This window comes from Perognathus longimembris, chromosome 4, assembly GCF_023159225.1.
Source record: "Perognathus longimembris pacificus isolate PPM17 chromosome 4, ASM2315922v1, whole genome shotgun sequence".
In the NCBI taxonomy this organism is placed as follows: domain Eukaryota; kingdom Metazoa; phylum Chordata; class Mammalia; order Rodentia; family Heteromyidae; genus Perognathus; species Perognathus longimembris.
In genome coordinates, this window is record NC_063164.1 from 886,353 (window position 1) to 913,912 (window position 27,560).

Here is a 27,560-nt window from a genome sequence, read left to right on the forward strand (position 1 = left end):
CCCCCACACCCCTCACCACGCACGCACGCACGGGGCGCTCGGCACGCCGGGGGCCCAGACGCGGCCACACGCGTGTGCCACGGCTCAGCCGCCGGGGCCCCGGGGGGGGGGGGCTCGTCCTGCACAGCGGACCCCGGCCCCCCGCCCCGCCGCTGACCCTCCGCGCCTCCAGGTCCCCCGGGGGCCCGGCGGGCGGGCGGGCAGGCGGGCACAGCCGCTGAGTGCCTTCTGGACCTTCCGGAGCCTTCCGGCCGCGGCGGCTGTGGCTCGTTCCCGGGGCTGGGGGCCGGTCGGGCTCTCTCGTGGTGGACGGCAGCGTTCTCGGTGGCGCGTGCTGGGTGCTGCGTGCTGTGCGTGTGCGCGTGCGCGTGGTTTTCGACGGAAGCCCCCGCCCCGCCCCGCCCTCCGGAGTCCCCGGTGTTAACTTCTCTCTGTCTTGTCGCACTCACCTCAGCTCAGTCATCTCTGGCTGCAAGGGCTCCCCTCTTCTCAACACATGCATGAGCGAGCGCATGGCTGCCCTCACCCCCTCCCCCCGCCTCCTCGAGCCCCGACTCCGACACCACCACCGCCACCGAGCCTGCCGAGGAGCAGAGCCTCGGGGAGGAGGAGGAGGAGGAGGAGGAGGAGGAGGAGGAGGAGGAGGAGGACCTGGAGGACGACGTCATTCGGGAGCACACGCAGTGCGACGGCCGGGACCCGTTTTACGACCGGCCCCCCCTGTCAGTTTTGTGGGAAGGTTGGTGAGGTCGAGGCGCGCATGCTGGGGAGGAGCCCGCTCTTTGTGCAGGAGCACTGCAGTGGCACGATCGGACGTCAGGGCCACCCGGACCCTCCGGGCCAGGCAGGCGGGGGGACAGGCCGCCCCGGGGCAGAGGGGGGCCCGCCCCGCGCCCGCCCGGGCGTGGAGACCCCGGGAGGCGGCCGTGGCGGGGCGGCGCACGGCGAGGACCCCCGTGGGCGCGGGCGAGGCGGGCCGGGGTGCCCCGGCCTCGTCCCGGGGGAAGCGGGCACAGGGAGGCTGTGCTCAGTCGGCCTGCCGGGGCGCGGAAGGCCGGGCCTCCCGTTCCCGCCCGGTCCAGGGGCCTGGCAGGCTCTCCCTCCCCCGGGGGTGAGGATGGCTTCATCTCCCCCGCCCCCCCCCACCATCACACACGCTCAGAAGAGAGCCGGCCCCTGGTCTCCAGGGCAGGAGCGAGAGGAGGGGCACGGGGCGTGGAGAGGGCCAACAGCGGCAGCGGCAGAGCCCTCGAGGGTGGAAAGGGGAAGGCGGCCTCAACGGCAGCCATCTTAGTTGTGGCAGTGTGCTCTTGGGCTAGGCTGATGGAAGTTCCCATGAGTCTTGGCCTTGGGGTACCGATGCTAAAATCCAAGAGCTAAAGATGGAACCTTGAAGATCAAGGGTTTCTGGGGTCCCCTTCCTCTCTCCCTCCCTCCCTTCATTTCCTCCTTCTTTCCCTCTTTCATCCTTCCTTCCTTCCTCCTTCCCTCTTTCCTTTGTTCCCTCCCTACCACCCTCCCTCCCTCCCTCCCTTCCATCCTTCCCTTCCATCCTCCCTCCCTCCCTTCACTCCTTCCCTCCTTCCTTCCTTCCCTCCTTCCTTCCTTCCCTCCTTCCCTCCTTCCTTCCTTCCCTCCTTCTTTCCTTCTTTCCTTCCCTCCTTCCTTCCCTCCTTCCCTCCTTTCTTCCCTCCTTCCTTCCCTCCTTCCCTCCTTCCTTCCTTCCTTCCCTCTTCCTTCCCTCCCTCCTTCCCTTCTTCCCTCCTCCTTCCCACCTCCCCTCCCTCCCTCCCTCCCTCCTTCCTTCCTTCCCCTTCCTCCCTCCCTCCTTCCTTCCTTCCTTCCTCCTTCCTTCCCTCCCTCCTTCCCTTCTCCCTCCCTCCCTCCTTCCCTTCTTCCCTCCCTCCCTCCTTCCCTTCTTCCCTCCTCCTTCCCACCTCCCCTCCCTCCCTCCCTCCTTCCTTCCTTCCTTCCCTCCCTCCTTCCCTTCTTCCCTCCCTCCCTCCTTCCCTTCTTCCCTCCCTCCTCCTTCCCTTCTTCCCTCCCTCCCTCCTTCCCTTCTTCCCTCCCTCCCTCCCTCCCTCCTTCCTTCCTTCCTTCCCTCCTTCCTTCCCTCCCTCCTTCCCTTCTTCCCTCCCTCCCTCCTTCCCTTCTTCCCTCCTCCTCCCACCTCCCCCCCCTCCCTCCCTCCTTCCCTTCTTCCCTCCTCCTTCCCCACCTCCCCTCCCTCCTTCCCTTCTTCCTTCCTCGGGTGGAAGTGATGGCATGAGATGCCCCTGCTCCGCTCAGCTAAGACCCCACGTCCTACGGCCCGCCACACCGTGCTCTGACCCGGTTCCCCTGGCTGTCCGTCCTCAGCTGGCCGTGGGGGTGGCGAGTTGGCCGGTGGTCCCCTAGACGTCCTGGCTCTGCTGGGCCCCGGCAGGAGGGGCAGGCGGCTCCCCCCAAGCCCTCGGCTCTGTGCCAGGCCCCCCGTGCCTGCCGGGCCCTGGGAGCGGCTCCGGGTGTCAGGTAGGCTGGGGGGGGGGGGACAGGCAGGGAGAAGAGGACAGTGGGAGAAACGGGGTGTGGGCTCTGCAGTCTCACAGAAAGAGCTGGGTCCTTCCAAGGCTGTTTCCCCCTCTTGTGGACTTGAGACTTCACAAAACGACCGAGCAGATGGCAAGTTGCCCGGGAGAGGCCCGAGCCCCGGGTCGTGGGCTCTCGGAGGCTCCGTTAGGCATCACCCTGACCTTTCGGTTTGGCAAGAATTGGCTTTTCCCGCCCAGCCGCTGCGCAGGCCCGCCCGGGGGAGACCCCACCGCCGATGCTCCTTGGGTCCTCCCGGGCGCCGCGGCTCTCTCTCCAAAGCTTAAGCGACGTCAGGGCCACTGTCGTGCCCTCGGGAGGGGCTTCCCAGCCCCAGCATGCGTCTCTGCACCTCACCAATCTGTGGTTAGCACGGCCTCCTCCCGCCCGCCCGCCCGCCTCGCTCCGTCTCCCCTCCCCTCCCCTCCTCTCCTCCCCGGCCTTTTCAGTCTGCTTCAAGGTGCTCTGGACTCCCGGCCAGAGCCAGGGGCACCCCCTGCCCCCAGAGTCGGGCCCTCGGGGGCCTCCGCCGCTGGCATTGGGTGCCCTGGGGCCTGGGGCGGGGGGGGGTGGAGGGTGCGGCACCTGCTGCCCCGGTGACGTGAGCCCGGGGCTCCGTGCCCCGAGGCCTCCCCAAGGGGGCGGCCTGGCACTGCAGAGGGGGAGGGGCCGCCCAGGGGCCGGGCTGGCGGCGCGGTTGGGTGCGTGCGGGCACAGCAGGAGGCTGAGCGTGGGGGAGCCAGTGAAGGCCCTGGGCGCCCTCGGTGTGGGGTTGACCTCGGTGTGGGGTCAGTGATCTGTGGGGCCCTGGGTGCCTGCCCTTGGTGTGGCATTGACCTGTGAGCCCTTGGTGTGGTGTCACTCACCTGTGGAGCCCTGGGCGCCCTTGGTGTGGGGTTGACCTTGGTGTGGGGTTGACCTTGGTGTGGGGTTGACCTTGGTGTGGGGTTGACCTTGGTGTGGGGTTGACCTTGGTGAGGTCTTGACCTTGGTGCGGTCTTGACCTTGGTGTGGGGTTGACCTTGGTGTGGGGTTGACCTTGGTGTGGGTTGACCTTGGTGTGGGGTTGACCTTGGTGTGGTCTTGACCTTGGTGTGGGGTTGACCTTGGTGTGGTCTTGACCTTGGTGCGGTCTTGACCTTGGTGTGGGGTTGACCTTGGTGCGGGGTTGACCTTGGTGTGGGGTTGACCTTGGTGCGGGGTTGACCTTGGTGTGGGGTTGACCTTGGTGTGGGGTTGACCTTGGTGAGGTCTTGACCTTGGTGCGGTCTTGACCTTGGTGTGGGGTTGACCTTGGTGTGGGTTGACCTTGGTGTGGTCTTGACCTTGGTGTGGGGTTGACCTTGGTGTGGTCTTGACCTTGGTGTGGGGTTGACCTTGGTGTGGGGTTGACCTTGGTGTGGTCTTGACCTTGGTGTGGTCTTGACCTTGGTGTGTTGTTGACCTTGGTGTGGGGTTGACCTGGGTGTGGGTTGACCTTGGTGTGGGGTTGACCTTGGTGTGGGGTTGACCTTGGTGTGTTGTTGACCTTGGTGCGGGGTTGACCTTGGTGCGGGGTTGACCTTGGTGTGGTCTTGACCTTGGTGTGGGGTTGACCTTGGTGTGGTCTTGACCTTGGTGTGGTCTTGACCTTGGTGTGGTCTTGACCTTGGTGTGGGGTTGACCTTGGTGTGTTGTTGACCTTGGTGTGGGGTTGACCTGGGTGTGGTCTTGACCTTGGTGTGGGGTTGACCTTGGTGTGGGGTTGACCTTGGTGTGTTGTTGACCTTGGTGTGGGGTTGACCTGGGTGTGGTCTTGACCTTGGTGTGGGGTTGACCTTGGTGTGGTCTTGACCTTGGTGTGGTCTTGACCTTGGTGTGGTCTTGACCTTGGTGTGGGGTTGACCTTGGTGTGGGGTTGACCTTGGTGTGGGTTGACCTTGGTGTGGTCTTGACCTTGGTGTGGGGTTGACCTGGGTGTGGTCTTGACCTTGGTGTGGGGTTGACCTTGGTGTGGGTTGACCTTGGTGTGTTGTTGACCTTGGTGTGGGGTTGACCTTGGTGTGGGGTTGACCTTGGTGTGGGGTTGACCTGGGTGTGGTGCCACTCACCTGTGGGCCCAGGTGCCCTGGGCTCTGCTGCCAGGGCTCCATCCCTAGGCTGCCCACGTGTGCTGCCCAGTGACTACGGGAGGTGTCCTTCCCATCTGGGTGGCTGTGGTGTGGCCGGGCTGCAGAGGGCAGGGCTGGGATGGTGCTCCGGCACCTCCGGGGGGTGGGGGACGGCGGGGTGCACTGATGTCTGGTGACACGGCGGACGCACAAGGCTGCAGACTCAGCCCTTAGCCCTGCACCTTTCCGCCCTGCTGGCGTGCCCTCCTCCGGGTGCGTGGCCCGGGCAGGACTGCCCAGGCGGTGCAGAGGGGCCCCCGCTGGCCTTGCCGCGCCCTCGAGGCAGATGCTGCCGCTCGGCAGGGCTGGGGTTCCGGGCCCTTCTAGCTCCGTGAGTTTATTGCTGGCGTGGACCGAGGCCGGGGTGTGGGGGCAGCTGGAGGGACGTCTGGCCCCCGGCCTTCTCCAGCACCCGCACCAGAGCTTCCACTCCCACCTGGGGGCGGGGAGCGAGGTCAAGCGCACCTGCCAGGGCTGGAGGCTTGGGGCGCAGGCCCCACCGGGGGCCTCCCGGGGGCCGGGCCTCCGGAGCGCAGCCTGGGCCTCGGCTGGCCGGTACGCGGGCGTGGGTCCTGGCTGTCGTCCGTGCCGCGGGCGGGGAAGGTCTGAAGCACCAAGGCGGCCGGGCCTCCCGTGGTTAGGGGGTCCGGTCGGGCCGGGGCGGGGAGGCGGGCCCGCCTGCGGACCCCAGCCCACCCCGGGCCCGGCCAGCGCCTGCTCTCTGTGCGCCTCCGTGTCTTCGTCTGTGAACGAATCTGAAGCGCACGGCTTCATCAGCTCTTCCACGCCATCGTAGGCCCTAGAGAGAGAGGAGGGAGACACCCTGCGGACCCACGCGTCTGGGGACCTCCCTCCAGGTGCGGGGCCCCCCCCCCGGTGCACCCCCATACCTGCTCTACCATGGAGTTGACCACCTCCCTGGATGGCTCAGTCTCGTGTGTGAGTGTGTGTGTGCACACGCGCGCGTGCTTGAACTCTGGTTCTCACGCGCTCCCTTGGCACTGTCTCTCAAGGCTGGCGCGCTGCCCCTCGAGCCACACCCCTACCTCCGGTTGGTTGGTAGGTGAGAGCTTCCTGCACTTTCCTGCCCGGGCTGGCTTCGGGCCCCGCTCCTCAGATCTCAGCCTCCCGAGCGGTGGGGTTTGTAGGCGTGAGGCACCGGAGCGTGCCTGGCTCTCGGTCGGTGTTTGCAGTGGGTCGTTTGAGACGTAGGATAGGAGCACCCCAGGCCGGTCTGGTTTGTGGGAACCCGAGCTCAGGGTTGACTCCGGGGTGGGGGGCTGGGGGGCTGTGAGCAGGGCCTGCTCAGCCACAGGGCCCGTGGAGAAAGCCAGACCAGCCTCTCGCGGGGCCTGGCAGCGTGGCCAGGGCCAGGGCTCGCTCTTCTCTCAGCCTCTGTGCTGCTCGAACCCCTGGTACCTGGCCTTTCCGGGGACAGTGGGAGCCGGTTAGACGGGGCAGCTGTCGGGCCTGTGGTCTTCCTGTCGGGGGGTCTCTGGGAGCCCACAGCCCCTTCCAGACCACTGAGGACAAGTTGGGGTAGCCCCAGGACCTGGCCCCGAGCCTCCGGGGAGACAGCAGGGGCTGGTGGGACCTGTAGCCTCAGGCCGGATGCCCTGGGCGGCCTCCTAGCCCAGCCGGAAGACGCCCCCAAGGGACCTGTGTGCTGTGTGTGTCTTCTGTAGCTCCTGGGGCACCCACTCCTCCCGGGGTGGCCTGAGGAGGAGCCCCATGCCGAGAAAAGCAGGGCCCTGGGAGGGCAACCCAGAGAGGCCCAGGCCGAGGCAGATACCCCCGCCACCCCCACACTGCTGCCCCTACCTGGGAGACCCTTCCAGACACAGTGTGACCAAGGAGGGCTTCCTGAAAGCGAGAGATGCTTCATGGGTTGACTAGGCCAAAGGGCAGCCGCGGAGAGGAAGGGTCGGACTGAGAAAAGAGAACGGAAAAGGCGAGTGTCACGGAAGGAGGGAGACGGTCTGGGCGTCCGAGGGGTCGCGGGCCCCGAGGCCAGGTCGGGGCTAATGAAGCCGCGTGCGGCGGGGGGGGGGGGGGGGGGGGGCAGGGCGAGGCGGCCGGGCCGTGGGGGCCTCCTGGGACTCGGATCCCCCTGCAGTAATCCGGGGGGGCGTTGAGGGCATGGCGGGCGCGGGGTGGCCAGCGCCCTCAGCTGTCTGGGGAAGGAGGGGTGGCGGGCGGCGGTGAGACCGCGGGGCCCAGGCGAAGCTCCGGAGGCCGAGCCGACGGCCGTGGCGGGAGCCACGCCGCGGGGCCGAGGTGCCGCCTTGCGCCAGAGGGCGCGTCCGCGGAGGGCGGCGTCTCCCCGCCCCCCGGGGCCCGGCCGGCGGGTGCCGACCCCCGGGTGACCACGCAGCCGCGTTTCCGTGTGCCTCGGGGACTCGGGGCGTGCCGCTCCGCGGGGGCCCGCGGTCGGTCCAGGGAAGGCGGGGGGCGGCGCATGCCGGCCAGCCCCGTCCGCTAGTCCTTGAAGCAGGCTGAAACCCTCCTCAGCTCTTCTTTTCTCAGATGGCCCTGTGTGGACGGAGCTGGGCTGTGCCTCTGCCCGCGAGGCCTCCTCCCTCCTCCTCCGTCTTCTCCGCCTCCTCCCGTCTCCTCCGAGCACTGAGGACCCCAGGGCCTCCTCTTCACCCGCTCTGGCTGCGCCCCGCTTGCCCTCGCTGCCCCGGCCCGGGGCTCCCCGCTGGCTGGCCGTCGGCCTCGCTCTGCCTCGCAGCTTCGCGTTGTGTCGTGAGCTGGCTGTGCCGTCACCATCGCCGCTCGGCGCGCACGCCGGAGGGGGGGCCCCCGTAACCCCCGCCTCTGCCCCCCCAGGGCCTTCGTGTACCTGAGCAATCTGCTGTACCCCGTGCCCCTGGTGCACCGCGTGGCCATCGTCAGCGAGAAGGGCGAGGTGAAGGGCTTCCTCCGCGTGGCCGTGCAGGCCATCTCAGGTGCGTGCCGGGCCGGGCCGTGGGTGACCGGAGCCCGGAGCCGGCTCCGCGCCGGCGGACGGAGGCTGGGGCCCGGAGGGACTCCCCCCGGCGTCCCGGCGCGGTCCACGGGACGCCAGCCCCGTCCAGACCCCTCGGCCTCCCGGCTCTCCCCTGTGCCCCCCACCCCGGGTCCTGGTCTCTCAGGCGTGCCCGTTCTGCGGGAGGCTGCAGACCCTCCGCCTTCGGGGATCCTGAGGATGGAGGCTCTGCGGGAGGTAGAGACCCCCCTCCTGACCAGCTGCCTCCCCGTGGCCACCCGCAGAAGGGCCTGGGTCTCGGGGTGCTGGCCTGTGGGTGGGATTGTGCTGGGGCACTTCCCCCCGGAGATGTGGGTAGATTTACTGTGAACACTCGCTGGGAACCTGCAGGCCCCACGGCGGGGCCCGGGCTACACCGTGGGGTCCCGGGTTTCCTTCCCTGCTGTCCCCCTCCCAGCTCCTTCCTCACAGCCGTCCTCCCGCGGGGACCCCCAAGTCCTTCCTACCCCCAGCCCCTCCCATGGGGACCCCCAGATCCTTCCTACCCCCTCCCACGGGGACCCCCAGCCCCTCCCACGGGGACCCCCAGCCCCCTCCCACAGGGACCCCCAGATCCTTCCTCACTGCCCCCCCTCCCACGAGGACTTCAGCCCCTCCCATGCAGACCCCCAGATCCTCCCACACAGCCCGCCTCCCGTGCAGACCCCCAGCCCCCTCCCGTGGGGAACCCGCTTGTTTTTCCCAGTCTTCACCTGCCCAGAACCTAGAAGAGAGAAAGGGAAAGACAGACGGACGGGGGCGGGGTGGCTGCGGCCGGCTGTGGCAGACGGCCCGGCCCGTCTGGGTGTGGGCGCGCAGGGGGGCCCAGCGGGTGCCCCCCCGCCCTGCTCTCCCTGCCCCCGTCGGGGCCGCTGCCTGGGTGGGGAAGGCAGGGCGCTCTGGGGTCCTCGTGGAAGCTGGTGGATGGAGGGCCCGAGCCCCGATTTAAGCTGAGTGGCCCCCTCCTCCGGGGTCACTTCCCACCCCCGGGGGCTTGCACAGGTGACGGGGCCGCTCTCAGGAAGGCTGTGGCTCTGAGCTCAGGTCTGAACAGTCACAGCCTCCAGTCCCCGGACACAAGGTTGGAAGGGGGCTGGGGACGCAGCCTCGCCTAGGCTGGGCCCCTGAGACTCACAGGAGGACGACGGGGCTCCGGTGGGGGGGGGGGGGGACACCTACAGCGTCCTGGTCGGGCTGTGTAGAGCCATCGTTCCCGCCCGCCCTCACGGCTGTGTACCGCGGTCAGCTGGTCCGCGGAGCCCCACCGGCGCAGGCCCCGGCCAGCCCTGGGCCGTGTCAGGCCGGAGCCCCTGGCCTGGGCGTGGCAGGACTGCTGGTCGGTCCTCCGAGGCCTAGGCCGTGCTGGGGGGGAACGGAGCCTAGAGCCGACTCAGGCCACTCGGGTCAGAGCCCCAGCTTTCTGTGCAGGAGCAGTTTCTCCCTGTGGGAACGACGAAGGCCACCCTCACCTGGGTGGGGAACGCGGAGGGGGCTGAGTGGCCGGCGGGGTCCCTCGTGGCTTCCCACGGGTCGTGGCAGAATGCCCACGGTGCTGGGGATGACGCCGGTGGGGCCCGGGCGGCGGGGTGGGAGCCTCTGGTACTAGCGAGCGTCGGCTGATGAGGAGCGGGAGGGCGGGGCCTGTGGTCCCCGCGGAGCAGGCTGTGGGGGGGACCGGGGCAGCATGCACACCGATGGTCAGTGCACCCCCCCCCCCGTGCTGCCCCGGCAGCCACGTTGGCTGCCCGGCGTGCGGCAAGAGCCAGGCTGACGGCTGTGGTTCCGTGGTTCCGGGCCCTCTTCCGGCCCCCAGGCCGGCGGGCTGCCTGTCTCCACTCCTGCCGGAGCCCACGCCGGGCCTGACCCTGCTTCTGTCCTCCCTTCCGCAGCCGACGAAGAGGCCCCTGACTATGGCTCTGGTGTCCGCCAGTCTGGAACCGCCAAAATCTCCTTCGATGACCAGCATTTCGAGAAGGTGCTTACTGTGGCGGGTGTGCTCTGCCGAGGGGCGTGGCCTGTCCAGGGCCCGAGGACCCCTGCTGGGCTCGGGGCCTGCCCGCCCCCTGGGGTCTGAAATACGCCCCCCTGTCCCCCGGGTCGCCCAGCTCTGGAGGCCTTCCCTGGGTCTCGCTCCAGAGGGCACAGAGCTGGGGTGCAGGGAGATGTCGGAACAGACACCCAGTCTCCATCTTCTCGTGGGCTGCTCCTCTGCTGGCCCCCCACGACACTCATTTCCCCACCCCCCTCGCCCGCCTTCCCCACCTGCAAGACCTAGACAGGCCCCGCGGAGGCCGCCCTCCCTGGCCCTCGTGGAAAGAGCAGGCAGGAGACTTCCTAGGCCGGAGGGAGGGAGGGAGGGAGGGAAGGAGGGAGGGAGGGAGGGAGGGCCGAGCCTGCTGGGCTCCGGCCACCTCATCGTACGCTCTCTTGGCCCTGCCTGCCTGGCTGCTCACCTCTAGGGATGTCCTGTCCCTGGAGGGCAGCGGGGGGCAGCACTAGAACCAGGAGCCACCTTTCCTTTTCCCACCCCCGGGCCTCTCGTGCTGAGGCAGGTATCGTGCTCTTCCTAAGGTGGTTGGCACCTCAGGTCACGAGTGGCCCGCCACGGCAAGGGAGACCGAGCCCCAGAAGGTGCACGCCCCACGCGGGCCGCGGGGCGGGGCGGGGGGGTGGCATCGGGGTCCCTGCAGGTTCTGGGCTGGTTACACGGCTGCTCTGTGAACCCAGGGCCCGGTGGCGGTGGCCGCGGCCTCGGCCGGGGCCTGCGCCCGCCCCCGGGCGGGTCTTCCTGACTCGGTGCCCTCCACAGTTCCAGTCCGAGCCCTGCCCCGGGGTGGGGATGTCCCGCTCGGGAACCTCCCAGGAGGAGCTGCGCATCGTGGAAGGCCAGGGCCAGGGCGCCGACGCCGGGCCCTCAGCCGACGAGGTCAACAACAACACTTGCTCGGGTAGGTGTGCCCTCCGCTGCCCAGAAGGTGGGGTGCACGAGACCAGGGGTCCGGAACCGGGCCACCGGCTCCCCGCTTGAAGGGCGCGGGGCCGAGAGCGTGGCCTGGAGCCCTGGCTCTCTGCTCCCCGCAGCTGTGCCCCCGGAAGGCCTCCTGGACAGCCCCGAGAAGGCTGCTCTGGAGGGGCCCCTGGACACCACCCTGGACCACCTCCGCCTGGGCAGCACCTTCACCTTCCGCGTGACGGTCCTGCAGGCCTCCAGCATCTCTGCTGAATATGCGGACATCTTCTGCCAGTTCAAGTGAGCCCTGCGGTCTGTGCCGGGGCTGAGGGGGGCGGAGGCTGCTGGACTCGCCCGTGGGGCCTGCCATCAGCCACAGGCAGTGTTGGGGGCTCACCCTGGCCCACGGGAGACGGGTTCTCCCTGGGGGGGCCACGGGTCCTGGTCCCAGTCCTGACTCAGGTGACGTCTCCCATCCCGTAGCTTCATCCACCGCCATGACGAAGCCTTCTCCACCGAGCCACTGAAGAACACAGGCAGGGGCCCTCCGCTTGGCTTCTACCACGTTCAGAACGTACGTCCCGGGCCCCGGTCCTCCAGGGCCTGCCCCGAGGCTCCGCGTCGTTCATGCGTTCTCTCCTGAGCCAGCCTGGGCCCGGCTTCGCCCGCACCAGGACACAGAGCCTCCGGTGCCCTGTGGGGCGTGGGAGCCGCCGCTAGGGGACCCTCCCTGTTTATAAAGCGAGCCCTAGGCATGGGTTTGTGCTGAGGTCTCGGGGTGCCCTGGCCTGGGCGTCAGGGCTTGGGAGGAAGCAGAGCACGTGGAGTGTTGGGCACAGTCCTGAGAGGCCAGGGGACCGCCGGGACCAGAGAGCCGGCCCCGAGGCCTCCGGGTGGAGCAGCTCTCAGGGTGGGAGAGGCGCCGGCCGGGGCGGCCTGACAGACAGCTGCAAAGGTGGCTGTGCGGTGGTGGCTTTGCCTCGCAGAGCTGGGAGGCGGAGGTCACAGGGTCGGCAGGACCGGCCCCTCGGCTGACCGCTCCGTGGCTTTTAGATGGGGACCTCGAATGTCCATCCATTCGCGTGGCCTTGGGCCTGCGTGGCTGCCCAGTTCCCCTTCTCTGGGGGTGAGCGTCCCAGGGGAGGTGATCTGTGACCTCACCTCCACCTGCCTGCCTGGCGGCGTGGCCACTGCTGAGACCCCGGGGACGGCGGTGGAGGAACTGGGGTGGGGACGCAAGGCAGTCTGCGCCTTTGGAGGCTGCCGAGGCCCCTCTGCCCTCAGGCTCCTTCCTGGACTCTGAGCTGGGCAGCCCCATCTGTCCCGCGGGCACCTGACCCAGCCTGTCCGTGCTCAGATGTAGGAGAGGACCGCTGTCCCCGCAGTAGCGGGGGGGGGGGGGGGGGCGCGGGGCGCCTGGCCAGAGGCCCCAGGTCCATGCCTGGAGCGCGGGGCTCCAGGTGGAGCGTGAGCCCTTTCTGCCGTGACTCCCCTTCCCCGCTCCTGGCTCCCCAGATCGCAGTGGAGGTGACCAAGTCCTTCGTGGAGTACATCAAGAGCCAGCCCATCGTGTTCGAGGTCTTTGGTCACTACCAGCAGCACCCGTTCCCGCCGCTCTGCAAGGACGTGCTCAGGTCAGCCTTCCCGGCCGCTCAGTGTCCGTGTCCGTCCGTCCCGACGCCACAGAGCCCCGTGTCCACCACCCCCCGGGCCCCTCCTCTGTGAGGGCGCGAGGCACCCGCCTCCCCCCACGGGACTGAGCAGGGGGTGTCAGCCTCCGCCTTCAGCTGGGCGAGAGCAGGGGCCAGGGAGGCTGGTGGGCAGGAAGAGGGTCTGCTCCCCAGAGGAGGTGTCCCTCCGGCTCCCTGGGGCCACCTCCCCCCGGGCCCCTCCTCTGTGAGGGCGCGAGGCACCCGCCTCCGCCCACGGGACTGAGCAGGGGGTGTCAGCCTCCGCCTTCAGCTGGGCGAGAGCAGGGGCCAGGGAGGCTGGTGGGCAGGAAGAGGGTCTGCTCCCCAGAGGAGGTGTCCCTCCGGCTCCCTGGGGCCACCTCCCCCCGGGGCCCCTCCTCTGTGAGGGCGCGAGGCACCCGCCTCCCCCCACGGGACTGAGCAGGGGGTGTCAGCCTCCGCCTTCAGCTGGGCGAGAGCAGGGGCCAGGGAGGCTGGTGGGCAGGAAGAGGGTCTGCTCCCCAGAGGAGGTGTCCCTCCGGCTCCCTGGGGCCGTGCGGCCGTGGTCCCCGGGGGACGTCACGCAGGGCCCGGCTGAGGGTGCCCGGTGGTCACACTGGTGACCGGAGCCGTGGCCGCCCGCCGCGCCCTGTTGAGTGGAGAGAGAGGCTCTGTGCGGGAGGCGCTGGGCGGGAGCCCGGCCCACTTCCTTTCCTGTGGCCGCGGCCCCTTGGAGGTGCAGGCGGGGACATCCCCCCCCCCGGCCCCCCCGGGTGTCCTCTCCCATCCAGGCTGGTCCGAGGCCCAGTCAGAGGGAGGGAGACGGGAAGGTAGGGACGGGCTTGGGGCGCCGTCTCGCCCCGCCCAGGACCACCGGCTCCCGCCAGGACCCTCGGCTCCCGCCAGGACCCTGCGCGCGCCGGCCGGCCGGCTCCACTCACCCCGGCCCCCCTTTCTCCACAGCCCGCTGAGGCCCTCGCGCCGGCACTTCCCGCGGGTCATGCCGCTGTCCAAGCCAGGTAGGCGGGGCGGGCGGGGGGGGGGCCCCTGTGTCTGTCCACGCCGCGGGGTGTCCGTGCTGTGTTAGCCGGGGCCAGGCGGGGCGGAGGGGCGGGGCCGGGGGCGGGGCGGAGGGGCGGGGCCGGGGCGGGGCGGAGGGGCGGGGCCATGCGTGGCTGCAGGGGCCGGGGCGGAGGGGCGGGGCCGGGGGCGGGGCGGAGGGGCGGGGCCAAGCGTGGCTGCAGGGGCCGGGGCGGAGGGGCGGGGCCGGGGGCGGGGCGGAGGGGCGGGGCCATGCGTGGCTGCAGGGGCCGGGGCGGAGGGGCGGGGCCGGGGGCGGGGCGGAGGGGCGGGGCCGGGGCGGAGGGGCGGGGCCATGCGTGGCTGCAGGGGCCGGGGCGGAGGGGCGGGGCCGGGCAGGGTGGCGGGGCGGGGCCGGGGCGGAGGGGGCGGGGCCTCCGAGCAAGGCCTCCGCGGCCTTGCAGGTGCTCGGACTCTCGGCACCGCCCTCCTCGAGAGGCCGCGCTCCGGGTGCAAGGCCAGGTGCGGGGAGCACACGCAGTGCCCGCCTCCTGGGTCTGGTGAGGCAGAGCCGGGGCATCGAGGGCATCGAGGGCCGGGCCCGCGGCGTCTCGGAGGCGGAGGTGCCGGTGCGGCCTCCGAGGCCCGCCACGCGTGACGAGCCGGTCTCCCATCACGCACCTCTCCTGTCCCCTAGTTCCTGCCACCAAGCTCAGCACGCTGACGCGGCCCTCCCCCGGGCCCTGCCACTGCAAGTACGACCTGCTGGTCTACTTCGAGATCTGCGAGCTGGAGGCCAATGGCGAGTGAGTGGGCTCCCCTGTGCGGGTGGGGGGGGGCTGGGGGTTGATTAGCGCAAGGAGAGGGCCCTCAGGTGGGGGGGGCTCGGCGTTGAGGAGTGCAAGGAGAAGGCCCTGGGGTGGGGAGGGTGGCTCCCAGCACCCTGCCCATCTCTCCAGCCCAAGTGCCGTAAGCACCCACCACGCATGGGCCAGGCCAACAAGAGCCCCCTGGTGAGGGCTGGGGTTGGGTAGACACCTGGTGGCCGGTGGCCCATGGTGCTGAGCCCTGAGTCGGGTGTGTTGGGGTGGGGCTGAAGGTGGTGGGGGTGGTGGGGTTCAGAACACGACCGAGGGGCCCCCGAGGGAAGACCTGGACACGGTAGCAGTTGGCCGGGTTCCACAGTGGCAGCTTAGGGTCGTCGGGGGGCCGCCTGATGCCCCAGAAGGGCCCAGGGTCCGGCAATGTCTGGGATAGAACAGGAGGGAGGGATGGAGCTAGGGAGGCCCCGGGGGGCTGGGAACCCCTCCGTGGGGCCCCTGGCTGGAAGGGGCCTGGTGAGGGCCCAGGCCCTGGGAGCTGTGGCAAAGGTCTAGTCCAGAGAGCCCAGGCCTTGTCCCGAGTCTCGGCGGGACTCCTCCCAGGGGGTCCCGGGTGGGCAGGTGTCCAGGGCTTTAGCGGCGCCCCCTCGGCCTCACTGGCCCGTCTCCTTGCTCCGAGCTGCCCTCTCTCCGGGAGGCCAGCTGTTGCCCTTCCCCTTCCGTCCCTGCCTGCGCTGGGCCTGGGGAGGCCCCCACCCTCCGCCCTTGTCTTTTCCAGTTATATCCCTGCCGTGGTGGACCACCGTGGGGGCATGCCGTGCATGGGAACCTTCCTCCTCCACCAGGTGTGACGCCCTCCCTCCTCCCCCACCCCTCCCCCGCCCCCTCCCCGCGCCCCTCTCCCACGGGGCCCTGAGGCCAGCTGACCGGTCCTCTCTCCTGGTGCGTGGCAGGGCATCCAGCGGCGGATAACCGTGACACTGCTGCACGAGACAGGAAGCCACATGCGCTGGAAGGAAGTGCGCGAGCTGGTCGTGGGTGAGTGGGCGCGGGCTCCCCCCGGGCGGGCGGCTTGGAAGGGCGCAGACCTCGCCCGATGCCCGAGCTCCAGCCACTGCTCTTCCCTCTGCCTGCGTGGCCCCGTACCGATCACAAAGCCCTGCTGTGCCTCTTCCTGAACAAGTGGCTTGGGTCCAGGTGGCGACTCCCCGATGCCCGTTCAATCTGTGTTAAGGTTGGAGGGCTGCTGTAGCAAAGCACCGGAACACTGGGTTGTTTGGAACAGTGGGAATGTCTCGTGTCGGAGTTCAGAGGCCAGAGGTTGAGTCCAGGGCCAGCAAGGCAAGCTCAGGCCTGTCTAGTCTCCCCGTCTCCCTGGCTCCCTCAATGGCCGCTCCAGCCTGCGGCCACCGGTGGCTGTGGCCCAGGACACCCCTGGCTTCAGAGCTGCCATCTCCCTGTGAGGCTGTGTTCAGAGGCTCTGGGCCAGGCCGGGCATGGCTCTCCTGGGCACGCCCAGCTCACCCGGTCACCAGCACAGGCCTTGGGGTCGGGCTTCCTCGTGACCTCCTGCACTGAACCCCCGACGGCCACCCTCTGCTCTGCTCGGCCAGGTGGCACCTGCCCTCTCCCTTGTCCTGGGACACCGACTGGTGTCCATTCCAGCAGTGTGTGGTCAGCATGGCCTGTCCCCTGCCTGGAGCTGAGGGCTGTCCCGCCCCCCCCCCCCCCAGAATCTCCACCCGGTCCCAGGCTGTGTGGGGATTTACGGATCACATCCCCGCGGGGCAGGGCTGCGCTCAGGCAGGGCTGGGGACACTAGAATACTTTCATTTGACGAGTTTTGCATCTAATTTGCACAAATTGTACGAAGGAAATGGACACACCACCCCCCCTCCCCTCACGTGAATCTGAGAGTGATTCAGGTCAGACAGGCCAAGTCCAACACCCAGCTTCTGACTCAGTCTCCTGGGGGGGGGGGGGGGTGCAGCACCCAAGCAAGGGCAGGGTCTGTGCAGCAGACCGGACCTCTTCACCCCATGCAACCTGAGACCACCCCGGGCCCGCCTCCCCCGCCCTGTGAGCCCCTCTTCCTGTGGGGGTAAGGACGTAAAGAGAATAGGGTGGGCCCCGGGCGGAGATGACGCACCGGTGACCCCCGCTCCTACCTCTGCCTGACCACAGCCCTGCAGGGGCCGGGTCTCCGGGACTCAAGTCCTGCTCTGCGTGGGGTCTCTCCTCCCTGAGCACCCAGGTCCTGGAGGGGCTTCATAGAGAACCCCCACCTTACTTCCTCCTGGAGCCCAAGTGCTGCAAAGCTGTGGTCAGAGTTCCAGGGTTCCAGGAACAGGAGATTCCTGTGTCTTCCATACAGCAGGCAGGAGGGGGGAGGCGGGCTCTCTGGCTGGCCGAATCAAGGGCATGGGCTCGCTGGCGCTCTCTCTGGCTCTGTGTGTCTGTGTGTGTGTCTGTCTGTCTGTCTCTCTGTCTCTCTCTGTCTCTCTCTCTGCTCCTTTGAGTGAGCAGATTTCACGGATGCAGATAGACCATAAATGCAGGTGTTTCTGGCTCTGCTGGAATTGTCCGTGCAAGGAGAGTTTATGGCAGGCAGAGTGCTTCTTCCTTCTTTCATTCCTGTTATTTGAAGCATGGAACAGGAGCAGGAACGTTTTCTTCTCGTCTTGCCACGAGTTTGTCCGGCAGGCAGGCAGGCCTGTTTCCTAGGCTGTGCAGTCTGCAGGCAGAACGCGGGAGAGGGGGACTGCGGTGCTCCGGGGGTCACAAGGACCCGGCCCAGCCTCGCAGCCGGCCCTGGTGCTTCCCGCCACGGGGGTGCCTGGTGCTGTCCCCCAGAGGACGCAGGGACCCCCTGCCACCGTGGCCCTCCTGAGAACTGACCTGCCGCCGTTGGCTCTTCCACAGGACGAATCCGAAACACCCCAGAAACTGACGAGTCCCTGATTGACCCTAACATCTTGTCTCTGAACATCCTCTCCTCCGGATATGTCCACCCGGCCCAGGATGACCGGTAAGTGGCCAGCTCCCTGGAGCCAGGCCCGGGTCAGCCCCCCACAACCTCTGCTGACCCGGCCACCTGTGTGTGTCCAGCAGCCGAGCTTTCCTGCCCTCCTTCCTGACCCTAGAGGGCTGTGGCCTCCAGACGCCTCACTTGACGGCACGCCCTCCACCTCTGGTCCCTGCACGGTGTCATTCTGTCACTAGTGGGGGTGGGTCCAGGCCTTGGGAGGCAGGTGCTGCGGGCAGGCGGGCAGGTGGCACAGCTGGTGTGTGACCCGCAGGCCCCTGCTTCCGAGGACCACACTGCCATGGCGGTCTGCGGGCTTTTGTGGGGTGCTAGAGATGGGGGGACAGTTCAGAGGCTGGTGGGGGTGGGTGGTCTCTGGTCACGGGCACTGTGCACCCCACGCTTCTGGTCACTGGGCTGTTTCTTTCCTCGCCTGGGGCACGGCCAGCTCCTACATCTAGACGGGGGGAGGGGGCAGCGGAGCCCTCAAGATGTTCCCGCTGGGGACTCGTGCTGGGGTTTGCCGGGCGGGCGGTGTCAGTCAGAGGCCTCAGCAGCAGCGGACCACCCTGGGCGGGAGGATGTCCAGCGGGGTGTGTCCAGCAGTGTCAAGACACTGCTCTCTGGGGCCGGGGGGGAGGGGAGTCAAGGGGGCGACTCTGAGACCCGGTCTGGCTGCCCCCAATAGGCTTAACCTGGCGCAGAACGCAGAAGCCCAGGGCCCAGAGCTGGAGGTGGGGCGGGGACCGCGGGGGGGCCGTGTGTGCGGGTGGGGCGGGGGCTGCCTCTGCGCGGGGCACCTGTTCTTCCAGCTCTAGTCTAGACAGCTCAGTCTCTTCATGTGCAGCGGAGGGGCCGGCGGCCGAGGGGCCACCCTCCCCAGAACCGGCAGTCACGGGGGAGCCCGGGGGCCAGACAGGCCAGGGAAGGGCTGGGCCGTGGAGGGGTGGAGATCGGGTGCGGCTATGCGCCTCACTCTCCGATTTGGGGGGCGCGGTCTCCAGAAGGTGAGGGACCCGGCTAGCCGGCGAGGGGCTCACATCCAGGAGAGGGAGGAGAGCCAGGCAGTGCAGAGGAGGCCGGGGGGGGGGGGGGGCTTCCTCTCGACGTGCGGCTCTGACGCGTTCCCCGTAGCGGAACTGCCGACGCCCCAGCTGGGGCGCTGCCCGTGGGTGTGGCCGAGGGCCGCTGGGACCGCAGAGGCGGTGTCGGGGCTGAGGGGCCCGTCTGCCACTGAGCAAAGACGCTGTAGGGCCGGGGGTTGACCTCATACCCCACCCACACACCCACCCCCGAGCCCTCCTTTGCTGGGGCAGTTCCTAGTTCTAGGGGCAGAGCAGGGGCCTGGGGAGCAGGAGGAGAGGTGTGGGGGGCCGCGGGGCTCCTTCCTCGCCGTCTCCTCGCACTCAGAGCCTTGGGTCTGGAGTCCTGTCCCGCTGGGCAGCCCAGCCGCCGAGGGGTCCCCCAGGGGTCCGTGGGCCTGGCCAAGCCAAGGGAGCCCAAACTGCCGGCGCGTGGCTGGACCTCGGTGCCTCCTGGCTCGGCCCAGCTCCCAGCGGTTCCAGACACCGCCTCTGCGGCGGGGCTGCCCCCCCCCTCCATCCCCGGGGCTGTGAGAAGCGAGGGCCCCCCGCGTGGGCTTGAGGCCCGGGATCCAGACGCCCGGGCCCCTCGCTCGGTGCCTGCCCCGGCCAGTGCGGCCCCCCGGTCTCAGAACGTGCCTGGCCTGTGGCCTCCTGCCTGGGGGCCCCTGGGGGGCCTTGGCTTCCTGTGTGGGGTGCTGGCTGACATCCCGGGAGCCCGTGGTGAGGGGCTGAGGGGCTCGGGACCCCGCGCTGCCTGGGGCTGCTCCGTGCTTTGCCGTGGCTCCTCGCTTTGCGGCCTCCCTCCCCCCGCGGGCCTGCCGGCCACCGTGGCTGCCCCCCCCTGCCCCCGCCCCGCCCCACCCCACCGGCCCTCCCTCACTAACGTGTGATTGTTTGTGTTTTGCAGGCAGTTTCTTGATTCGGACATACCTAGGTACCATTTGTGTCCCTTGATTTTATTTCAGCCTTTGCCCTCCCCCCCCTTCCCTGACGGCCACACCACCCCGACACTTGATTCTCAGCTTTGATCAAGTCCTCCCACACTTGCGCGCCTTTCCCTCTCGTTCCTCCCTCTATTTTATTTCCTTGGAGTTATTTTCTTCCTTTCTTCTCCCGTTCCCTGCCCCTGTCCTTCTGGCTGAGCACCCCCCCCCCTCTTGATTTTGGCTGCTTCTGTAGTTTCCTGCCTCTGTAGACACAGGCTGCCCCCCCTCCCGCCCCAGCCTTGCTGCTGCGCTCACCCCACTGCCTGACCAGAGTGGGCGGGGCGTCTTCTGCAGACAGGTTGGCTGGCAGGCTGCCGGGCTCCCCTGGCTCCCCGGGGCTGGTCACGCCCTTGGAGGGGTCGTAGCAGGCAAAGCTAGGGGCACAGGGAGGGGCAAAGGGCACCCACCGCCAGCAGCTGCTCGCTCTCCGGCTGGCCAAGCCAGGAGCGGACAGCACTTAACCTCAGCTACTGCCTGCTCCTTGAGACGTGGCAGGCAGCGAGGTCAACAAGAGACAGGCTGGCTGGTCCCGATTCCTGTCCAGCTTGGGAGCTCGGCCCCGGCCGTCTCCTTCCCTCTGGCTGGAAGGAGGTCTCTGCCCACATTGGCTCTGGGCAGGAGCTCAGTGACCGCCAGGGCCCCGATCCGCATGTCCAGGGAAAGCCTGGGTCTGCTCCCGGCGGAGGCCCCTGTGGGCTGGAGGGGGAGAGCCTGGGTCTGCTCCCAGCAGAGGCCCTGTGGGATGGGGGCAGGGGGCAGGTGGGAAGCATGGGTATTCTCTAAGCAGAGGCTCCTGTGGGACGGGGTGGGGGGGCAGGGAGAAAGCCTGGTCTACTCTGAGCTTAGGTCTCCGTAGAACAGTGGCCAGGGGATGGGGGGGTGTGGACAAGGGGGAGGTGTGGGTGTGCTGTAGGTGGAGGCCCTGTGGGTGTCAGGGGAGGTGTGCTCTGGGTGGAGGCCCCTGTGGGTGGGGGTGGGGGAGGTGTGCTCTAGGTGGAGGCCCTGTGGGTGTGGGTGTGGGTGAGGGGAGGTGTGCTCTGGGCGGAGGCCCCTGTGGGTGTGGGTGGGGGTGGGGGAGGTGTGCTCTAGGTGGAGGCCCTGTGGGTGTGGGTGTCAAGGGAGGTGTGCTCTAGGTGGAGGCCCTGTGGGTGTGGGTGGGGGTGGGGGAGGTGTGCTGTAGGTGGAGGCCCTGTGGGTGTCAGGGGAGGTGTGCTCTGGGTGGAGGCCCCTGTGGGTGTCAGGGGGAGGTGTGCTCTAGGTGGAGGCCCTGTGGGTGTCAGGGGGAGGTGTGCTCTAGGTGGAGGCCCTGTGGGTGTCAGGGGAGGTGTGCTCTGGGTGGAGGCCCCTGTGGGTGTCAGGGGGAGGTGTGCTCTAGGTGGAGGCCCTGTGGGTATCAGGGGAGGTGTGCTCTGGGTGGAGGCCCTGTGGGTGTGGGTGGGGGTGGGGGGAGGTGTGTTCTAGGCGGAGGCCCCTGTGGGTGTGGGTGTCAGGGGGAGGTGTGCTCTAGGTGGAGGCACTGTGGGTGTGGGTGTGGGTGGGGGAGGTGTGCTCTAGGTGGAGGCCCTGTGGGTGTGGGTGTGGGTGGGGGAGGTGTGCTCTAGGTGGAGGCCCTGTGGGTGTGGGTGTCAGGGGGAGGTGTGCTCTAGGTGGAGGCCCTGTGGGTGTGGGTGTCAGGGGGAGGTGTGCTCTAGGTGGAGGCCCTGTGGGTGTCAGGGGAGGTGTGTTCTAGGTGGAGGCCCTGTGGGTGTCAGGGGGAGGTGTGCTCTAGGTGGAGGCCCTGTGGGTGTGGGTGTCAGGGGGAGGTGTGCTCTAGGTGGAGGCCCTGTGGGTGTGGGTGTCAGGGGAGGTGTGCTCTAGGTGGAGGCCCTGTGGGTGTGGGTGTCAGGGGGAGGTGTGCTCTAGGTGGAGGCCCTGTGGGTGTCAGGGGAGGTGTGTTCTAGGTGGAGGCCCTGTGGGTGTGGGTGTCAGGGGAGGTGTGCTCTAGGTGGAGGCCCTGTGGGTGTGGGTGTCAGGGGAGGTGTGCTCTAGGTGGAGGCCCTGTGGGTGTGGGTGTCAGGGGGAGGTGTGCTCTAGGTGGAGACCCTGTGGGTGTGGGTGTCAGGGGAGGTGTGCTCTAGGTGGAGGCCCTGTGGGTGTGGGTGTCAGGGGGAGGTGTGCTCTAGGTGGAGGCCCTGTGGGTGTCAGGGGGAGGTGTGCTCTAGGTGGAGGCCCTGTGGGTGTGGGTGTCAGGGGGAGGTGTGCTCTAGGTGGAGGCCCTGTGGGTGTGGGTGTCAGGGGAGGTGTGCTCTAGGTGGAGGCCCTGTGGGTGTCAGGGGAGGTGTGTTCTAGGTGGAGGCCCTGTGGGTGTGGGTGTCAGGGGGAGGTGTGCTCTAGGTGGAGGCCCTGTGGGTGTGGGTGTCAGGGGAGGTGTGCTCTGGGCGGAGGCCCTGTGGGTGTCAGGGGGAGGTGTGCTCTGGGTGGAGGCCCTGTGGGTGTGGGTGTCAGGGGAGGTGTGCTCTAGGTGGAGGCCCTGTGGGTGTGGGTGTGGGTGGGGGAGGTGTGTTCTAGGTGGAGGCCCTGTGGGTGTGGGTGTCAGGGGGAGGTGTGTTCTAGGTGGAGGCCCTGTGGGTGTGGGTGTGGGTGTCAGGGGAGGTGTGTTCTAGGTGGAGGCCCTGTGGGTGTGGGTGTCAGGGGGAGGTGTGCTCTAGGTGGAGGCCCCTGTGGGTGTGGGTGTCAGGGGAGGTGTGCTCTAGGTGGAGACCCTGTGGGTGTCAGGGGGAGGTGTGCTCTAGGTGGAGGCCCTGTGGGTGTCAGGGGAGGTGTGCTCTGGGCGGAGGCCCTGTGGGTGTCAGGGGGAGGTGTGCTCTAGGTGGAGGCCCTGTGGGTGTGGGTGTCAGGGGGAGGTGTGCTCTAGGTGGAGGCCCTGTGGGTGTGGGTGTCAGGGGAGGTGTGCTCTAGGTGGAGGCCCTGTGGGTGTGGGTGTCAGGGGGAGGTGTGCTCTAGGTGGAGGCCCTGTGGGTGTGGGTGTCAGGGGGAGGTGTGCTCTAGGTGGAGACCCTGTGGGTGTCAGGGGGAGGTGTGCTCTAGGTGGAGGCCCTGTGGGTGTCAGGGGAGGTGTGCTCTAGGTGGAGGCCCCTGTGGGTGTGGGTGTCAGGGGGAGGTGTGCTCTAGGTGGAGACCCTGTGGGTGTGGGTGGGGGGAGGTGTGCTCTAGGTGGAGGCCCTGTGGGTGTGGGTGTCAGGGGGAGGTGTGCTCTAGGTGGAGGCCCTGTGGGTGTGGGTGTCAGGGGAGGTGTGCTCTAGGTGGAGGCCCTGTGGGTGTCAGGGGAGGTGTGCTCTGGGTGGAGGCCCTGTGGGTGTGGGTGTCAGGGGAGGTGTGCTCTAGGTGGAGGCCCTGTGGCTGTGGGTGTGGGTGGGGGAGGTGTGCTCTAGGTGGAGACCCTGTGGGTGTCAGGGGGAGGTGTGTTCTAGGCGGAGGCCCCTGTGGGTGTGGGTGTCAGGGGGAGGTGTGCTCTAGGTGGAGGCCCTGTGGGTGTCAGGGGGAGGTGTGCTCTAGGTGGAGGCCCTGTGGGTGTGGGTGTCAGGGGAGGTGTGCTCTGGGTGGAGGCCCTGTGGGTGTCAGGGGGAGGTGTGCTCTAGGTGGAGGCCCTGTGGGTGTCAGGGGAGGTGTGTTCTAGGTGGAGGCCCTGTAGGTGTCAGGGGGAGGTGTGCTCTAGGTAGAGGCCCTGTGGGTGTGGGTGTGTGTGGGGGAGGTGTGCTCTAGGTGGAGGCCCTGTGGGTGTGGGTGTCAGGGGAGGTGTGTTCTAGGTGGAGGCCCTGTGGGTGTGGGTGTCAGGGGGAGGTGTGCTGTAGGTGGAGGCCCTGTGGGTGTCAGGGGGAGGTGTGCTCTGGGCGGAGGCCCCTGTGGGTGTCAGGGGAGGTGTGCTCTAGGTGGAGGCCCTGTGGGTGTGGGTGTCAGGGGAGGTGTGCTCTAGGTGGAGGCCCTGTGGGTGTGGGTGTCAGGGGAGGTGTGCTCTAGGTGGAGGCCCTGTGGGTGTCAGGGGGAGGTGTGCTCTGGGTGGAGGCCCTGTGGGTGTCAGGGGGAGGTGTGCTCTAGGTGGAGGCCCTGTGGGTGTGGGTGTCAGGGGAGGTGTGCTCTAGGTGGAGGCCCTGTGGGTGTCAGGGGGAGGTGTGCTCTAGGTGGAGACCCTGTGGGTGTCAGGGGAGGTGTGTTCTAGGTGGAGGCCCTGTGGGTGTGGGTGTGGGTGTCAGGGGAGGTGTGCTCTAGGTGGAGGCCCTGTGGGTGTGGGTGTCAGGGGAGGTGTGCTGTAGGTGGAGGCCCTGTGGGTGTGGGTGTGTGTGGGGGAGGTGTGCTCTAGGTGGAGGCCCTGTGGGTGTGGGTGTCAGGGGGAGGTGTGCTCTAGGTGGAGGCCCCTGTGGGTGTCAGGGGAGGTGTGCTCTAGGTGGAGGCCCTGTGGGTGTCAGGGGAGGTGTGCTCTAGGTGGAGGCCCTGTGGGTGTCAGGGGAGGTGTGCTCTAGGTGGAGGCCCTGTGGGTGTGGGTGTCAGGGGAGGTGTGCTCTAGGTGGAGGCCCTGTGGGTGTCAGGGGGAGGTGTGCTCTAGGTGGAGGCCCTGTGGGTGTCAGGGGAGGTGTGCTCTAGGTGGAGGCCCTGTGGGTGTGGGTGTCAGGGGAGGTGTGCTCTAGGTGGAGGCCCTGTGGGTGTGGGTGTCAGGGGAGGTGTGCTCTAGGTGGAGGCCCTGTGGGTGTCAGGGGGAGGTGTGCTCTAGGCGGAGGCCCTGTGGGTGTGGGGGGGGGAGGTGTGCTCTGGGTGGAGGCCCTGTGGGTGTCAGGGGGAGGTGTGCTCTAGGTGGAGGCCCTGTGGGTGTCAGGGGAGGTGTGCTCTAGGTGGAGGCCCTGTGGGTGTGGGTGTCAGGGGAGGTGTGCTCTAGGTGGAGGCCCTGTGGGTGTGGGTGTCAGGGGAGGTGTGCTCTAGGTGGAGGCCCCTGTGGGTGTGTGTGGGGGAGGTGTGCTCTAGGTGGAGGCCCTGTGGGTGTGGGTGTCAGGGGGAGGTGTGCTCTAGGTGGAGGCCCTGTGGGTGTGGGTGTCAGGGGAGGTGTGCTCTAGGTGGAGGCCCTGTGGGTGTCAGGGGGAGGTGTGCTCTAGGTGGAGGCCCTGTGGGTGTGGGTGTCAGGGGGAGGTGTGCTCTAGGTGGAGGCCCTGTGGGTGTGGGTGTCAGGGGGAGGTGTGCTCTGGGTGGAGGCCCTGTGGGTGTCAGGGGGAGGTGTGCTCTAGGTGGAGGCCCTGTGGGTGTGTGTGGGGGAGGTGTGCTCTAGGAGGAGGCCCTGTGGGTGTCAGGGGAGGTGTGCTCTAGGTGGAGGCCCTGTGGGTGTGGGTGTCAGGGGAGGTGTGCTCTAGGTGGAGGCCCTGTGGGTGTCAGGGGGAGGTGTGCTCTAGGTGGAGGCCCTGTGGGTGTGGGTGTCAGGGGAGGTGTGCTCTAGGTGGAGGCCCCTGTGGGTGTGTGTGGGGGAGGTGTGCTCTAGGTGGAGGCCCTGTGGGTGTGGGTGTCAGGGGGAGGTGTGTTCTAGGTGGAGGCCCTGTGGGTGTCAGGGGGAGGTGTGCTCTAGGTGGAGGCCCTGTGGGTGTGGGTGTCAGGGGAGGTGTGTTCTAGGTGGAGGCCCTGTGGGTGTCAGGGGAGGTGTGCTCTAGGTGGAGGCCCTGTGGGTGTGGGTGTCAGGGGAGGTGTGTTCTAGGTGGAGGCCCTGTGGGTGTGGGTGTCAGGGGAGGTGTGCTCTAGGTGGAGGCCCTGTGGGTGTGGGTGTCAGGGGAGGTGTGCTCTAGGTGGAGGCCCTGTGGGTGTGGGTGTCAGGGGAGGTGTGCTCTAGGTGGAGGCCCCTGTGGGTGTGTGTGGGGGAGGTGTGCTCTAGGTGGAGGCCCTGTGGGTGTGGGTGTCAGGGGGAGGTGTGCTCTAGGTGGAGGCCCTGTGGGTGTGGGTGTCAGGGGAGGTGTGCTCTAGGTGGAGGCCCTGTGGGTGTGGGTGTGTGTGGGGGAGGTGTGCTCTAGGAGGAGGCCCTGTGGGTGTCAGGGGAGGTGTGCTCTAGGTGGAGGCCCTGTGGGTGTCAGGGGGAGGTGTGTTCTAGGTGGAGGCCCTGTGGGTGTGGGTGTCAGGGGGAGGTGTGCTCTAGGTGGAGGCCCTGTGGGTGTGGGTGTCAGGGGGAGGTGTGCTCTAGGTGGAGGCCCTGTGGGTGTCAGGGGAGGTGTGTTCTAGGTGGAGGCCCTGTGGGTGTCAGGGGAGGTGTGCTCTAGGTGGAGGCCCTGTGGGTGTCAGGGGGAGGCCCTGTGGGTGTGGGTGTCAGGGGGAGGTGTGCTCTAGGTGGAGGCCCTGTGGGTGTGGGTGTCAGGGGAGGTGTGCTCTAGGTGGAGGCCCTGTGGGTGTGGGTGTCAGGGGAGGTGTGCTCTAGGTGGAGGCCCTGTGGGTGTGGGTGTCAGGGGAGGTGTGCTCTAGGTGGAGGCCCTGTGGGTGTGGGTGTCAGGGGGAGGTGTGCTCTAGGCGGAGGCCCCTGTGGGTGTCAGGGGGAGGTGTGCTCTAGGTGGAGGCCCTGTGGGTGTCAGGGGGAGGTGTGCTCTAGGTGGAGGCCCTGTGGGTGTGGGTGGGGGGAGGTGTGCTCTAGGTGGAGGCCCTGTGGGTGTGGGTGTCAGGGGAGGTGTGTTCTAGGTGGAGGCCCTGTGGGTGTGGGTGTCAGGGGGAGGTGTGCTGTAGGTGGAGGCCCTGTGGGTGTCAGGGGGAGGTGTGCTCTGGGCGGAGGCCCCTGTGGGTGTCAGGGGAGGTGTGCTCTAGGTGGAGGCCCTGTGGGTGTGGGTGTCAGGGGAGGTGTGCTCTAGGTGGAGGCCCTGTGGGTGTGGGTGTCAGGGGAGGTGTGCTCTAGGTGGAGGCCCTGTGGGTGTCAGGGGGAGGTGTGCTCTGGGTGGAGGCCCTGTGGGTGTCAGGGGGAGGTGTGCTCTAGGTGGAGGCCCTGTGGGTGTGGGTGTCAGGGGAGGTGTGCTCTGGGTGGAGGCCCTGTGGGTGTCAGGGGGAGGTGTGCTCTAGGTGGAGGGCCTGTGGGTGTGGGTGTCAGGGGAGGTGTGCTCTAGGTGGAGGCCCTGTGGGTGTGGGTGTCAGGGGGAGGTGTGCTCTAGGTGGAGGCCCTGTGGGTGTCAGGGGGAGGTGTGCTCTAGGTGGAGACCCTGTGGGTGTCAGGGGAGGTGTGTTCTAGGTGGAGGCCCTGTGGGTGTGGGTGTGGGTGTCAGGGGAGGTGTGCTCTAGGTGGAGGCCCTGTGGGTGTGGGTGTCAGGGGAGGTGTGCTGTAGGTGGAGGCCCTGTGGGTGTGGGTGTGTGTGGGGGAGGTGTGCTCTAGGTGGAGGCCCTGTGGGTGTGGGTGTGGGTGTCAGGGGAGGTGTGCTCTAGGTGGAGGCCCTGTGGGTGTCAGGGGAGGTGTGCTCTAGGTGGAGGCCCTGTGGGTGTGGGTGTCAGGGGGAGGTGTGCTCTGGGTGGAGGCCCTGTGGGTGTCAGGGGGAGGTGTGCTCTAGGTGGAGGCCCTGTGGGTGTCAGGGGAGGTGTGCTCTAGGTGGAGGCCCTGTGGGTGTGGGTGTCAGGGGAGGTGTGCTCTAGGTGGAGGCCCTGTGGGTGTGGGTGTCAGGGGGAGGTGTGCTCTGGGTGGAGGCCCTGTGGGTGTCAGGGGGAGGTGTGCTCTAGGTGGAGCCCCTGTGGGTGTCAGGGGGAGGTGTGTTCTAGGTGGAGGCCCTGTGGGTGTCAGGGGGAGGTGTGCTCTAGGTGGAGGCCCTGTGGGTGTCAGGGGAGGTGTGCTCTAGGTGGAGGCCCTGTGGGTGTGGGTGTCAGGGGAGGTGTGCTCTAGGTGGAGGCCCTGTGGGTGTGGGTGTCAGGGGAGGTGTGCTCTAGGTGGAGGCCCCTGTGGGTGTGTGTGGGGGAGGTGTGCTATGGGTGGAGGCCCTGTGGGTGTCAGGGGGAGGTGTGCTCTAGGTGGAGGCCCTGTGGGTGTGGGTGTCAGGGGGAGGTGTGCTCTAGGTGGAGGCCCCTGTGGGTGTGTGTGGGGGAGGTGTGCTCTAGGTGGAGGCCCTGTGGGTGTCAGGGGAGTTGTGCTCTAGGTGGAGGCCCTGTGGGTGTCAGGGGGAGGTGTGCTCTAGGTGGAGGCCCCTGTGGGTGTGTGTGGGGGAGGTGTGCTCTAGGTGGAGGCCCTGTGGGTGTGGGTGTCAGGGGGAGGTGTGCTCTAGGTGGAGGCCCTGTGGGTGTCAGGGGAGGTGTGTTCTAGGTGGAGGCCCTGTGG

General features: G+C 68.4%; 1 protein-coding gene across 1 annotated transcript in view; it reads left to right on the forward strand.

Annotated features, from left to right (window-relative positions):
* Window positions 1-27,560, forward strand: part of Kif1a (kinesin family member 1A) — an 83,882-nt gene that overhangs the window by 39,294 nt on the left and 17,028 nt on the right. The window contains 14 exon segments of the mRNA XM_048344391.1: window positions 455-542; window positions 544-743; window positions 7,551-7,669; window positions 9,618-9,703; window positions 10,538-10,676; window positions 10,810-10,978; window positions 11,162-11,252; window positions 12,194-12,312; window positions 13,312-13,367; window positions 14,066-14,174; window positions 14,968-15,034; window positions 15,143-15,227; window positions 17,112-17,217; window positions 19,207-19,233. Coding sequence (XP_048200348.1) covers window positions 455-542; window positions 544-743; window positions 7,551-7,669; window positions 9,618-9,703; window positions 10,538-10,676; window positions 10,810-10,978; window positions 11,162-11,252; window positions 12,194-12,312; window positions 13,312-13,367; window positions 14,066-14,174; window positions 14,968-15,034; window positions 15,143-15,227; window positions 17,112-17,217; window positions 19,207-19,233 — 1,461 coding nt within the window.